This window comes from Pseudopipra pipra, chromosome 6 (assembly GCF_036250125.1).
Source record: "Pseudopipra pipra isolate bDixPip1 chromosome 6, bDixPip1.hap1, whole genome shotgun sequence".
In the NCBI taxonomy this organism is placed as follows: domain Eukaryota; kingdom Metazoa; phylum Chordata; class Aves; order Passeriformes; family Pipridae; genus Pseudopipra; species Pseudopipra pipra.
In genome coordinates, this window is record NC_087554.1 from 49907171 (window position 1) to 49921883 (window position 14713).

Genomic DNA, 14713 nt, shown 5'->3' on the forward strand with positions numbered 1-14713 from the left:
AGGGAGTATATAGACCAATAAAATTAATATCCAGATCTTTCTATCTTACATAATTAGTGGCAATTACGAAGGTATTCATAAATACTTTTCAAGTGCCTCATCTTACTTCCTGATTAAATGAAGAAAGTGTTTTTGGTCTTTTTAAATGAACAATTGGAATGTGGTGGCTTTTGGATCTATTGTGTGTAATGCCCCACACCTGTAAGACCCATGAGTTGAAAAAGATTCGAAGTAGATTTTAGTACTTTACTAGGTCATTTGAGATGTTCATGACTCACTTTACCTGCTTTTTGGTGAAGGATGCAAGTATTAGGGTTTATTTTTTTGATTCTTTTGCTCCCACTTTTTAAGTCCACCATACAAAAGACTGATCTTTTCCCCAAATGCAATTTCTTCCCTTCCATCTTATTTTCCTTTTCTTTGCCCTCATCCTGAGGGTTTGCCTTAAGTTCATCATCTTCAGGGCACTACACACTGGATACCAGTTGAGATGGTTTGTATGACATCTGTGAAGACTGTGTTGGTTTATGGTACTTGTATAGAACTTTGGAGTTCTTTATGCACTAGAATAACATTGGTATCTTGAGCCCTGCATGCTGTGTTTAAGGTGAATTCTGCCAGTAGATATCCATTTGCATGAAAGCCTCATCCGATACCTAATAAAAGTATTGTTCATGAAAATAATATGTTGTGTTAATATTCCGCCGTGGGTTTATACTAAAAATTTATTGTCTCACACCTTTCAGTTAATGATATTCTTCTTCAGTTACAAACCATAGGGTGTAGGAGGGGAAAATGGTGTGCAAATGGTATTGCATCAATTGTTGCCTTTTTCCATGTAACTTTTTCTTCCCCAGAATGATATTGATACTAACATAGTAAATAGATAAGCCAGATATTCTGGTGGTTAACACTGAGTATATACTATGAAGGATCTATGCATGAGCACATTTGACATGCATTCAAAGGAAAGAGATATTCTTTTCTTCCAGAGATGATTCTGTACTAATTTTAGTAAACGTGGGTGGAATTACTGGTAAATGCTTTTATTTATTCTTTCCACTGCAGAATGTCAAACTCTTTTTAGGATAATTGTACCATTAGAAGTAAGTTAAAATATGAGTATGCGAGGAAAAAATAGTCTAACAAAAGACTATTTAAGATTATTGTAGTGATTTTGAAGGTAGGGAATGTTATTAGGATTATAATTACTTAAACATAATTGAGTAGTGTCATGGTTTAACCTCAACAAGCAACTAAGCCCTATGCAGCAGCTTTTTCATTCCCCTACCAGTGGGATCTGGGAGAGAATAGGAAGGGTAAAGGCAGAAAACTTGTGGGCTGAGATAAAGACAGTTTAATAGGGAAAGCAAAAACCACAGACACAAGCAAAGAAAAACAGGGAATTCATTCACGGCTCTTCATGGGCAGGCAGGTATTCAGACATTTCCAGAACACGGTCCCATCATGCGTAACAGGTGCTTGGCAAGACATACACCATCACTCCAAATGTGCCCTCCTTCCTTCTTTTTGCTCCCAGTGAACATGATATTATATGGTATGGAATGTCCCTTTGGTCAGTTTTGGTCAGCTGTCCTGGCTGTGTCTCCTCCCAACCTCCCATGCAGCCCCAACTGCCTCGCCCGTGTGGCAGTACAAAAAGCAGAAAAAGCCTTGGCTCTGTGCAAGCCCTGCTCAGCAATAACAAAAACATATCTGTGTTATCAACACTGTGTTCAGCACAAATCCAAGGCACAGTCCCATACTAGTCACTGAAGAAAATTAATTCTAACCAGTCAAAACGAGCACAGGTAGTCAGGAGGATTCTGATGGTTTGCTCAGAATGATTTTAACAGGAATGCAAATACAGATTAGTTATCTGTATATGTAACGCTCATTTTTATCTACTGTTTGAAATTATTCTGCCAGAGAGATGGAAATTTGAAAGACTTGTATCATCATTTCAATTTGTTTATTATGTTAATTGTATTATCTGTTTTGATTGTCTGTCCACTCCAAGCTATATGGAACAACTCATGTATTTTTGAGAAACATGACTCTGACTCTTTCTTTTCATTTTAATTAAGTAGCTGAGTTTCATCCTGGTTCCCAAAGTGAACGTGAATCAAATAAAGCACTTTTTTGTTTGACAGAACATGAATCAGCAACAGCTTGAAATTGAAGCAATTTTTTAGTTACTTACATGTTTACCTCAGAAAGCTGTCTTTGATTGATGGTTACTGCTAATGGATGAGAAAGCCGCACTAGAGTTACCTTTTTGACATTGTAATGCTGATGCATGTAACTGTATCGGTCTGAAGTAGATGTACAATACTGCTCGAAAATATGAATCAAGAGCTTTAAACCCTTGGGTTCAGTCTCTTTACCCTTTTTATATTTATTTTCCATGTGACTTTTCATTTATTCACTGTACTCATACACTGTGCTTTCATTCTGTACTCAGAGTTATGTCTGTATGGGTCTTTTACATTTGCATTTTCTTTTGATCCAGAGTGTGTGATTTTGAAAAGGGCTGGTCTACTCGTTTATGAAGTATGTTTTATTTACCATTTGTCTGTGTTTTACTGTTTGATGCAGCAAGTTAGATTTTTTTGTTATGGAATTTATAACCCTATTTTAAAAGTTTGAATTTTTTGAAAGACAGGTAAAAAATTCTACTTGTACTTTAATTCTTAGAAGGTTATGATTATTTCAGGCTTTTACTGTGGTGTTACATTTTCAAATTAATTTTATTCTGTCTTGTTTTCAACAGAGTTACAGAAGCCTAAAAATAAAGTTTCTTCTCTTTATTTGCTCTGGCTAGACAGGTAACAAAGAAAGAGAGGGAAGGAGGGAAGAGTTGAAAGATCAGGCTGCCTGATGCTTCTTTGGCCCCATCAGAGTCTTGGACTTAGGCGGGTTTATATCCCTAATCTAGAATTTCCGTAAATTTCATACATGTAAAGTCTTGTATACATAAATGTTATAGTGTATTAGTACATACAGAAAAAGGCCACTGGCTTCTAGGAAAATTTAAATTAGTTTTTAGGTTGATACCAGTGGTGCCCAGCTAACTGTGATCTTCAAAAGGTTTTCTGACAAAGAAGAAAGTGCAGCATTTACAGTTTAGGAGCCCCACTATTGTATTTTAATACATAACATTAGTTATATAAAACAGTTAATATGATACATAGATCTATGTGTGTGTGTGTGTGTAAATGAATAATGTTTTTTAAATTCTTGCACTAGCTTTTTTTTTTTTTTTTTAGCATTTGCTGTACAATGCCAGAACTATAAGCAATTTGCTACATGAGATACCTGATTTTAAAAATATGTCCCAAATATTGTGTGTTTGCAGTTTCAAGTACTAGGGCAAGTTTTCAGATAAAAGATCATTTTGATTCTGGATACTTTTTGTTTGAATTAGCAACATGGTGGAGGATAATCATACTGTACAAACAATTTTGTATAGCACTTATGGTCTGTAAAGTCTTGTTTGTAATATATAGATTCAGGACTATGTTAATAATTGTACAGCTCACAATTCTCTTTGTCCAACTGAGGCTCTTAAAGGAAGTTATTTTAACAAAATGACAGATCTTTCCATGGGACTGGCTCTGTTTATGATATCCTTACTACAATAAATGTCAAATAGATGTTCAGACACTCCTGTTACATAGTTTATGTTTAAAGAAGTATAATTGGAAAGTAAGCATACATAACATGAAATAAAAGGAAAGTTACTGCTTTACGCCAGTGTAAAGAAAGAATTGTACTTCTACAGAAAATACCAGATTGTATTTTATCAAAGGAGTATTAACCTTAAAATAAAATGAAAACTGGTCTTAAAATGACACATCAATATTTGTGATTTTAAGACATTTTTCTACTTTCTAGATTTCCCCCTTTTTCTTACTAAAAGCCTTATACTATCCAATCAAAGACAAAAATTAAGAAAAAGCACCCTTGTAAAAGTGTTAACTTTTACTTAGCAAGAGCAGTACCTAGAAAGCAGTGTAATAAATTTTAATTCTGTGTCTACCCACCTGCATAGGAAAGATTGCAATGTAAAAATCTTCACAATAAACTAAAGGAGATTCTCAAAGGAAGTCTTATGGGCCACGCACTTTTATGCTATTGACAAAAATACTTATCTGGATTTCTAGTTTACCTTGGCAACAGTAGATTGTACATGAGAACAGAAATCCTGGAAGAAAAATTGAAGTGGAATCATTCTGAATAGGGTAAATCCTGTTAGATACTGAGCTTTTATACACATAGGAAATTAAGTCTAGGATTTATGAATCCCAGTCACAGGATAGTTTAGGTGTCAGAGGACCCCTGGAAGGCATTTGGTGCAAAGCCCTGCTTAAAGCAGGACCGACTTCGCTTCCAAGTCTGATGTAATTTGGTGTTAGATCAGGTTGCTCAAGACATTGTCCATGTGAGTTATGAATGTCTCCAAGGATTCCCGCAGCCTCCAGACACCCTTTTTCAAGTTTCAGTGTTCTTCGTGAATTTTGTTTTCCTAATACCCAGTTAGTTACTGAATACTTTATTCATTTTTTTTAATCTTACTATTCCAAGACCTCACTAATTGAAGTTGGTAAATTTTTACCTCTGTTTTCCACAAATACAGATTTAGACAAACAGAGAACATTTTAGAATCTTGCACTGAAAATAATGACATTTATGGAGTACTAACACTGTAATCTCCTGCAGCTGTCCATCAGAACTTCTGGGTTTATAAAACTAAGTTACACAAAGCATGGACTTGAGTTGTTGATTCACCAATGGCTATTTAACAAGTCATTTTTGCTGAAGTGGTGTAGTTAGCCACAGCGTTAAAGGAAAGTCTATTCCCAAATGGGGCTTTAGTTAGAGCTTGGGTAAACATTGTGCCTCAGTCTTCTTCACAATACTGTGTTCTGCACCTGTCATTGAATTTTTCAGGCTAGTGTGAATAAAGGAGTGAGAGATGGAAATCTAGCTTCTTTTTTTCAAACTCCTTTGTGGTAATATTGTCTTGGGGAACATTCAGTGACTAATCTTTCTTCATGCTGTAGAAGGAGCTGTAGTCCATCCATTTCCAAATACAAATGTTTCTAATTGAGTACCCAGGGACTTTTTAAATTTTCTTTGTTGTTATTTCATAGAATCTGTTTTGAAAAATGCTTTAAAAATTAGTCTAAGAAATCTTATTGTCTTCCTTGAGCTTGATGAAAGTTTGCAAAATTGGAAACACCTATCTTGAATGTAATCATAGTATAGTTGTTGTGGGAAGGGACCTCTGGAGATCATGTAGTCCACCTCCCTACTCAAAGTAGTGTCAATTAGAGCAATATATTCAGTCTTGTCCTGAACTCAGGATTTTGAATCCTATGAATGGAGACTGTACCACCTGTGTGGGCAATTTATTCCAATATTTGAACACAGACATAGAAGAACTTTTGTTTTTTAAGGTTTAAGTGGAACTTCCTATGTATTGAATTTATTCCCACTACTTCTTGTCCTGTCACTGGGCACCAATGGGAAGAATCCACCTCTGTCTTCTTTACTGTCTGACATCAGATTTTATGCATATTAAATAAGGTCCCTGAACTTTCTCTTCTCAAGATTAAAAATCCCTGTTGTCTGAGTTTCTGCTCAGATATTAGATACTGTAATCCCTTAATTTTAGTGGCCCTTCAGTGGACTCACTGGCGCCTGTCTACAAGATTCTTGTGTTGAATAGAGAAGAAGAATCGCCTCCCTTGAGCTGCTGGTGATGCTCTTTTACGTGTAGCTCAGGATGCTGTCAGCTACCTTTGCTGCAAGAACACATTGTTGGCTCCTGGTCAGCTTTGTGCCCACTGGGACCTCCAAGTCCTTTCCTGCCAAGCTACTTTCCAGTTGGCTGGCCTCCAACCTCTACTGGTGCACAGGGGTATTCCTCCATGGCTGCAGAACTTGCATTTCCTGCTGTTGAACTGTGTGATATCCCTGTTTTGTTTCTCCAGCTTGTTGAATCAGCACAGTCATGTGGTCTGTCAACTGCTCCTTCTGGTTTTGTGTCATCTGCATATTAACTGAGGGTGCACTCTGTCCCATCATCCAGGTCATTAATGAAAACATTAAACTATTACCCCCAGTAGACCCATGAGGTAAACCACCTGTGGCTGGCTTCCTTGCAACTCACCACAACCTATTAGGCTCAATAGTTCATTCAGTTTTCAGTCCACATCACTTTCCATTTCTCTAGGTTGTACTTTATCAGTTTGTTTATGGGGATATGATGGGAGACAATGTCAAAAGCCTTGCTAAAATAAGTTAAATTCCATCATCTCAGCCAGTCGTGTTGTAGAAGACTGTAAAGTTAGCTGGTCAGGCATGATTTCCCCTTCTCAAGGGCAGGCTGACTACTCCCAGGGTTTTTTTTGTCCTTTGTATGTTTGTCAGTGGTTTCTAGGAGGATTTGCTTCAGTCTCAAGGCAGTCCCAAATATCATGTGGACTTCATTTTATGAAGGTAGAAGAAATAGGTAAAACCAAACGCAGGGGCTAGTGGGAGAGGGTTAGTGCTGTGCTTGTGCTCAAGAAGTGTTCAAGGAGTGCTCTTCAATGGGTCTTGCAGTTAGACCAGCTCTGGTGCCGCTGCCCAGCAGCGAGCAGCTGGTGTTGCAGAGGCAGTAAGTATGAGGACAGAAATGTTCAGGCACAAGAACTTTCCTCCCTGCTTGAGGATTCCCAGCACTGGAAAGTCACTGAGCTCTCCTGTAGGATGAACTCAGAAGATGAGTCTTCGGGTTTTATATTTAAATGATATTATGTATGTGGATTTTGCTAGCACAAAAGAGGTTGAGCTAAATTGCTTCTAAGTATAGGGCTCTGCTGTGTTCTTCTATAGTTAGAACTTCATTATATTGAGCTTACTGTGACTGAAGAAAAGATTTAGCATTTATTTTAACTTGTTTATTAATACAAAATGTCTACATCTGAGCATTTAGCAATAATTCACTATCCTTCTAAAGTCTTCAGTGTTTAAAGCAAATCTATGGTGCAGCTCTTCTGGTAGAAATAGAAGAAAAATCTTCTGCAGTTGGAAAGTTACAGACTGTGTAGGTGTTGAAATGCCTCCTGCTTCATATTCTTAATTGGCAGCAAGCCAGGTACTAAGAATTTCTGGTTTAAAGGGAAATACTTCCCTTTTCTTTACATTTCAATGAAGAAAGGCAGCATTTTGGTTGCATTTTTTTAGCAGTTAGGATTTCTTCCATCTTGATACAAAATGAATAAAATTTTCAGTTAAATAGCTCCGTCAAGTTACCTTGAACTTGAGCATGATTACACAAAGGTATGTATTCCTTTCAAGTTTTATCATAAGAAGTTGTGGGCCTCATCCCCTCTGTGACCCTTTTCCACTCTGGGTGCTCTGGATTTCTCAGTTCTGCTTTAAAGCTTCATTGGAATTAGCATGTGATACTCAAGAGAAATTTTCCATGAACATGAAAGACTTCAGAATTCATGGCTTTAAATTAGTTAATAAAATGACTTTGAATAATGCAAAAATATTTCAAGTTGTAAGTATATCAGTTATTAATCATTAACTTAAGTTCATTTTCAGTAGTTGACAGAATACTGCCCTTTCACTGAGTTTAGACGTTACTGGAAGAAGTTTTTTATTGAGAGCGCTTATACATGTTTACCAATAAAGATTAGGGGGATGCTAATATTAAAATCAGTCTGAAAAATCTAAACTCTCATCCATTCTTGCTGGTTTTGAATGGCATTAAAAAGGGCTTTGGTGTAGCTTTGCCCTGTCAAAACTTGTCAACATTTACAAACAACAGTTAAACATATAGTGGGGTGTATATAGTTACTAACCAGAAAAATGGTTCCTAATGCTTTTTAAGAAAATCACATCAGCTTGATTTTACGTAAGTAGGTAGTCTTAACAGAGGATTAAACCACGGAAAAAATACTGATGTATTTTCTCTTGGAATACACACTGTATTAAAAAACTACAGTGTTGGATTAGCAATTTTGTGTATTCCTAAAGTAAGATAAATACCGAGAGAAAAAATAACCCATATTCAAAAATACAGGAAATGGTGATTGTTTTTATGCTTTGTCAAGCCTTTTTCTCTTCCCCTTGAAATATCTGAAACTTGTCTTGTTTTCAGCCAGGTTTTTTAATTAATATTTTTGTTACTGCACTCTGATATTGTGAGTTTCAGTCTAATTTTTTTTCCATCTCTGTTGAGCTCCATCCCCAGCTATAATTTTTGTTTGCTCTTTATTGTTGTAAATGTATAGGCACAATAAAGGTGAAGTGTCTGCTCTTGGAATGATTTCCAGATTTTGCTCAGTGGGTCAGAATGTCACAGCCTTGGTGACAGCAATGTGTGATAACCTCAGTACAGTGCTCACAACTTTCTGCTCACTTGCTACCCATCTTAGATTTAGAATAAGTCTTCTATTTGCATTCTTATTTATCTAATACTTAAGGTGTATATGATCCAAAAGAAAGAAAAGGCAAAAATACTAGTTCCTTGCATTCATGGTGTGTAGCATTTTTATAGAACAGTTATTACCATTACTAAGTTTTTAGTGGATTTGACCCTAGATTAGTTCAGTTGGTTAGAACATGATGTTAATAATGTCAAGGTTCCAGGTTTGGTCCACGTATGGGCCATTCACTTAAGAGTTGGACATGATGATCCTTGTGGATCCCTTTCATCTCAGAATATTATGTGATTCTTGATTGCTCTGGGAAGTAGGAATGTTTTATTTTGTCCCAAATTAATTATGTTAGCTGATGTAATCACACGAGCATTTGTAAAGATGTTAATTCAAGTTCAGTTTAGACATAGGAAAAGGTTCTTTTCTGAGAGGGTGGTCAGTCACTGGAACAGGCTCCTCAGGGTGAAGGAGTGGTCACAGCACTCACACAGGTGGTCACAGCACCAAGCCTGTCAGAGTTCAAGAGTCTTGACGGTGCGTTTGGTCATATTATTTACTTTTAGGTAGTCCTGTGAGGTGCAGGGGTTGGAATTGATCCTTATGAGTCTTTTCCAATGTGAGATACTGTATGATTCTAATACATTACTATGTGAGAAATCAGTGGAACTACTTGCAGTGGTGAATCTGAGCATAAACCTGAGCACCTGTAGGACTAAGGCTTGTAATGTGTGTCTGTGGGTAGGAGCCAACATTTACTTATAGTGCTGCTATACACACGAGTGCTAGTCTTTGTGTCAAGTGATAAAGGGAAACAGGCACTGCAGGAGCACTGTCCATCTCATCTATTTGGGCTGAGATAAATTGCTTTTTATTGTCTTATTTTTCTCCATTGATTGATTATAAAGGAAGTTTATCTTAGAGGCAGACATGCACAATCTAAGATGAAGTTAATTCCATCATATATGCTTTAGTCACATACTGTGAGATTACAGACACTTTGTGTTATTCTGTACAAAAATAGAAAGAAAAAAAAGAGAGACATATCTGCCCTTTCTGGAGGGTAAAGGTTTTGTTGGGGCAGAGGTTTTCCTATATTAGAGCCCATATACAGAGTGATAGTTTGTAATTGGTGAGTTAGGTAATTACACCTGTGAACAGAAACCTAAAACATAAGTGAACTGGGGGGAGGTGTGACTCTCCACCTTGCAAAGAGGATTTGAATTCCTGCCATCAAGCCTCTACTTAATCTTCTAGAATGTACTGCCTTCTAATGTGGAAAATTATCTTTGCAAGGATAGTAAAGAATACTTTCTTTCAAAAATTTTTACATTGAAATTGAAGTTTGCTAGATACAATTAAGTTAATATTGATGATACCTAATTGCAGTTTGAAATTATAGCGTGCAAAGAAAAAAAATCTTTCTAGTAAGATATTACAGTATTTTGGTTGGAGTATTTTAGTCTCTGTAGATTTTAACCAAAGATTTTACTTTTGTTTCTGGCTTATTATACAAATATATCCTTATTTTTAAAAGCATATTTATATATATTTAGCAAAATAGGTCTAAATTGGCCTGCTTGACTGTTCCAGTAATTTCATTTGAGCTTCTGAAAGACATGAATGTTGAGGATGATGTAGAGCATTAATGGAATGTGTAAAGATCTTTTCAGCTCTAAATGCTGCAGAAAGACTTTACACCTTAGCTGTGAATTCTCTAATATACTTCAGAGACAGAACAAAACTGGAAGATGATTGTGCAAATCTCCTATCCTGTGACTATTTATGTATCTAGTCCCTTCCAGAGGTCATATGTTTTGCTAAGGGGAAAAAAAAGGAAACGGATGTGTTGATGTTTAGTTTTATTTTTAATTTTGGCATCCAGACCCTTTCTGTTTCTGATTCTATTCTAGAAGTTTATCCACTTGAGTGATCTTTATTTTCATCTCATACTTTTTCTCCATTGTTGCCTACCATTTCCTTCCTATCCTACTTTTTTTTCTTTTCCTTTTTCAATTGTGGGATACCGTTGAGAGAGACAGGATGGGGAGAAAGGTGGAAGATCTGTAACCAAGTTTTTACATCCTTTAATCACAATTGTCAGTATGCATCTGATTATATCTCTGACTGTTTTCCCTACAAAAAGGAAAAAAATGATAGATTTCTGTTAAAATGTTGTACATCATGTGTAGCTTTCATGTATATCTTCTATTTGTCCCCTACCTATGGTTTATCCCTTTTATTGTTATAATACAAAAACTTCCATGAAACCACTGCCTTGATCATCCAGTTTGAAAAGATCTTTTGAAAGTTTTATGTTTTTCTTCAAAGCTATACTAAAATTAAAACATTCATGTAAGGAACTATATATAACAGCTTTTATGGTTGCTGTTTTTTAATGCTGTCTTCTGCAATGTATTTTGTAAAAAAAAATTCCTCTCTTTACTTACATGAAAAACTGGGGTAGGGTAGGTTTGTTCTTGTTGGTTTTTTGTTTTTGTTTTTTTTTTTTAAATGAAAGCTGTGAGTTTGTAATCATGATACAGAGTAATATATTGTGTGTGTTTGTTTTTGTAAGTTCTGGTCAGGATATCCAAGGAACAAGTGTGGTGGCAAATCTTCCAGTCCTGATGCGACAGAATCCTGCTGAAACACTTCGTCGGGTTTTACCAAAAATCAGAGTAAGTTTTGTGAAATGAGGTTTGAATGTGTCTTTTTCTGCAAGTATAAGTATTTTAACAAAGCCAAAAAAAAATCCCACTTTTATTGCAACTCACTCTTCAGGAGTGGTATGTCCAGTAGGTCTTCCACATTAATTCACTGAATTTATGAAGTATTAACAGGTATTATATTTTTTAAAAAAATGTTACAACTGGGAAAAAACCCAGAATTAATACTATTTATGTGTTCTAAAGGTTTAACAATATTTTGACAGCTTTTTGAGAATTCTTTTTGAGGACCATCTGGTCATAATGGTTCATTTTGACCTTCTCGATCTCCTTCCATCCAAACATTAAGATTTTCATGCTGCTGTCCAGAAGAGTATAGTTTGCTTTTAGCTGTCTGTGAAATGTCACATGCTGCCCTCCCCACATTTTTAGTTAGTTGTGGTAGAAGCATGCTGACCATGTAATGTTATAGAGTAATTTTATATACAGATATGTTTGTATAAAGGATACTTGGGTTGTTCAGTCTGGAGAAAAGAAGGCTCTGGGTAGACCTTATTGTGACCTTTCAATACTTAAAATAGGCTTATAGGAAAGATGAGAACAAACTGTTTAGCCTGTTGAGGATAATGGGTATTACTAAAGGGTAGATTCAGACTAGATATAAGGACGAAATTTTTTGCCATGAGAATGGTGAAACACTGGAACAGGTTGCCCAGAGAAGTTGTGGATGCCCCATCCCTGGAAGTGTTCAAGGTCAGACTGGATGGGACTCTGAGCAACCCGGTCTGGTGAAAGGTGTCCCTGGTCGTTGCTGCAGGGGTGGACTAGATGACCGTTCCGACCCAAACCATTCTATGATTCTGTGATTTTAAGGAACATGCATATCTCTCATGTATTTCTGCTCTGCCTCAGATATGAACCCTTGGCTAGAAGAAATGTAGAAGTTCATTTAAGGTGTGGTTTAAGGAGCAGCTTCAGCCAAATAAGAACAAACTGCATCACAAATACAAATGCAAAGCTTAATAACTCTATATGAGGCTGCAGTAAGAATTATGACTTTGATAGTGTTAGCCTGCCTGTCAGAGTGGTTTTCGGTGATTTTAAAGGCTACCAGCTGGGTGGAAAAATACATTTGTTTTGGCTGTCAAAATATCTCAAAGTTTATTTTGGTACACAGCAAATATCTGAGTTGTTTTTTTTTTTTTTTTTATTGGATTGGTCTTCTACCAGTACCATTGGCAGTTTTTATGTGATTAAATAAAAGTTTTGATTTAGAACAGTCTCTTAAACCTGATCTCGTGCAATTGCTCACTTTGATATAAACACAGTCCTAATTTATACAAATTGTCAGCTGAAGGAGCATTGTGTTTATTAGCAGTTATTTCAAGATTTTCAAAGCATTGAGTTATGTTAGTAATTTTATGGACAGATTCAATTTCCTTGTTCCCCGTGTATTTTCAGAGATACATTTGACGCTTTCAGGAGGGTGATTCAGTCATGATTTTACCAGGACACTTTTCGAATTCAGTCGGTTTTTTTCCCATATAATTTTAAATCTCTCCCTTTTTAACACAATTTGCCAATAGGACTGTTATTTTCTTCTTGGAAGCAATTAATGCTTAACAAGAATATTTAGATCACTTGAGATGGGAAGAATTTAACTAGTTACTGACTGAAGCTAAATAATAGTTTGATAATCTAAATACATTGAAATGAAATGTAGAGTTATTTTAAGAGTCTCCTTGCTATGTTGTCCTTTCTATCTCAAGAACATTAGAGTTGAGAAGAAATTTTCTGTAGTAGCTGACGTGAGTTTTCTTGCTGTATCTTTATCAAATTCTCATTGCCAGGTGTAAGAAAGCATATATTAGTAAGAAAAGTGAGATGGCTGACTCACATGCTTATGTTATACAGTTTTCTATATACTGAGATGTTTACTAAATAGCAGAGTGGGCCCATGCAAAAATTATATTTGTTTGTTTCACTAAACTGTCATTTTGTTTTATTGTTTTCTTTGCTGAAGTTTTCAGAAAATCACTGCTTTTGTTGAAAACCTGTGTGGATGTGTATCTCTCAGCTTTTTTTTTTTTTTTAAAGGCAGATATCATAACATTATATTAATAAAAGAATTAAAAAGAGTCATATTATGAAAAATTACTTGGTGTATTTCTTACTGTCTGTGGAATTGGTCTTAAACTGAATCCTCCCTCTGTCTCCTAATGTTAAGGAAGAGGCTGCTCCAGGGACAATGCAGTATTTGTGAAAAACTAATATAATGAGTCATATCCTGCACGTTGTTATGAATTGATAGACTGAAAGATGAGGAACAAATATTTTTGTAGTCCTTACCATGATTACTTAGCAAATATTCTTCTGTAGGGTATTTAAATGCAAGCCCTGATGCAGGAAGGACTTAGGTTCTATGTGGTAGATGTACTCCATAAAGTTCTGGGCACCAGTAGGTGCTGGGGATCACCGAGCTGGAAGGCTGCTTTGCAGAAGAGCACGTGGTGGTCACCAAGTTGAACACAAGCCAGCAGTGCTCCCCTGCAGAGCAGGGCTCCCCGCAGAGCATCCTGGGCTGTGTTAGTCAGGACACTGTGAAGAGTTCAAAGGTGATCCCTCCCCTCTACTCCACGTCCTGCTCTACTCCATCTATAGCACTTATCCAGTTCTGGGCTCCTCATAACAAGAGAGGGCTCAGACTGTTCAGAAGACCCCTGCAGAAAAAAGGCTTGAAGAGTATCTTATCAACATATGCAAATAAATGAAAAAGCCAGACTCCTTGCAGTGGTACCCAGTGACAGGACCAGAGGCAATGGGCACAAACAGAAACACAGGAGGTTCCTTCTGAACATCAGGAAGTGCTCTTTCACTATGAGGGTGACCGAGCACTGGCACAAGTTGCCCAGAGATGTTACTGTCTCCCTCCTTGGAGGTATTCAAAAGCAGTCTGGGCATGTCCTAGCTCTAGGTGGCCCTCCTCAAGCAGGGGGATCAGACAAAATGACCTACAGAGAGCCCTTCCAGCCTCAGCCATTCTGTGAATACCAGACATCATCTCTAAACTTCATATTATTTCCTGAAACTTCTGTGATCCCAGGGAGACTCTTATTTCTTAAGGGGAACCAGTCCATTTTTTGTCTGATTATTTAAATTCAGTAAATGGTCAAGAAATAGCTCTCCTCAGAACTAAGGATTCATATAGACTAACAGATTGTTTAGAAAACATTGAAGTGCTTTCTAGTTATGTTCTGTGCTATAAGAGGCAGATTAATATGCATTTTGTTTAAATATATATGTTTTTAAAAATGGTTTAAGAAGAATGACTTGAAGTTGCAAAGTAATTGGAAACCCTTCAACTTACATGAAGTATGTGTAGTTACTGCCACGTTATTCTGACATAGGTAACACAATCTTTCCTAAAGCAACCTAACTGACTTCAAGAAAAGTTGATTTGGTTTTTTTATGTTTAACATATTGAATCCATTTTTTGCCTCCAGTGTTTCTACTTTGAGAGCAGAATTCATCTTGAAATGAAGGAGAAATAAGAAACACTAGGGATTTTTTACCCTTATTTTTCAGGGTGTAGAGAAGTGCTGGTTT

The 14713-nt window shown here is 36.5% G+C and overlaps 1 protein-coding gene across 4 annotated transcripts in view; it reads left to right on the top strand.

Moving 5' to 3' along the window:
• PPP4R4 (protein phosphatase 4 regulatory subunit 4) overlaps nucleotides 1-14713 on the top strand; it is a 67436-nt gene that overhangs the window by 13677 nt on the left and 39046 nt on the right. For all 4 annotated transcript variants that reach the window (XM_064659048.1, XM_064659044.1, XM_064659045.1 and 1 more), the window contains one exon: nucleotides 11017-11119. In XM_064659048.1, coding sequence (XP_064515118.1) covers nucleotides 11017-11119 — 103 coding nt within the window. The remainder of the gene's footprint in view (nucleotides 1-11016; nucleotides 11120-14713) is intronic.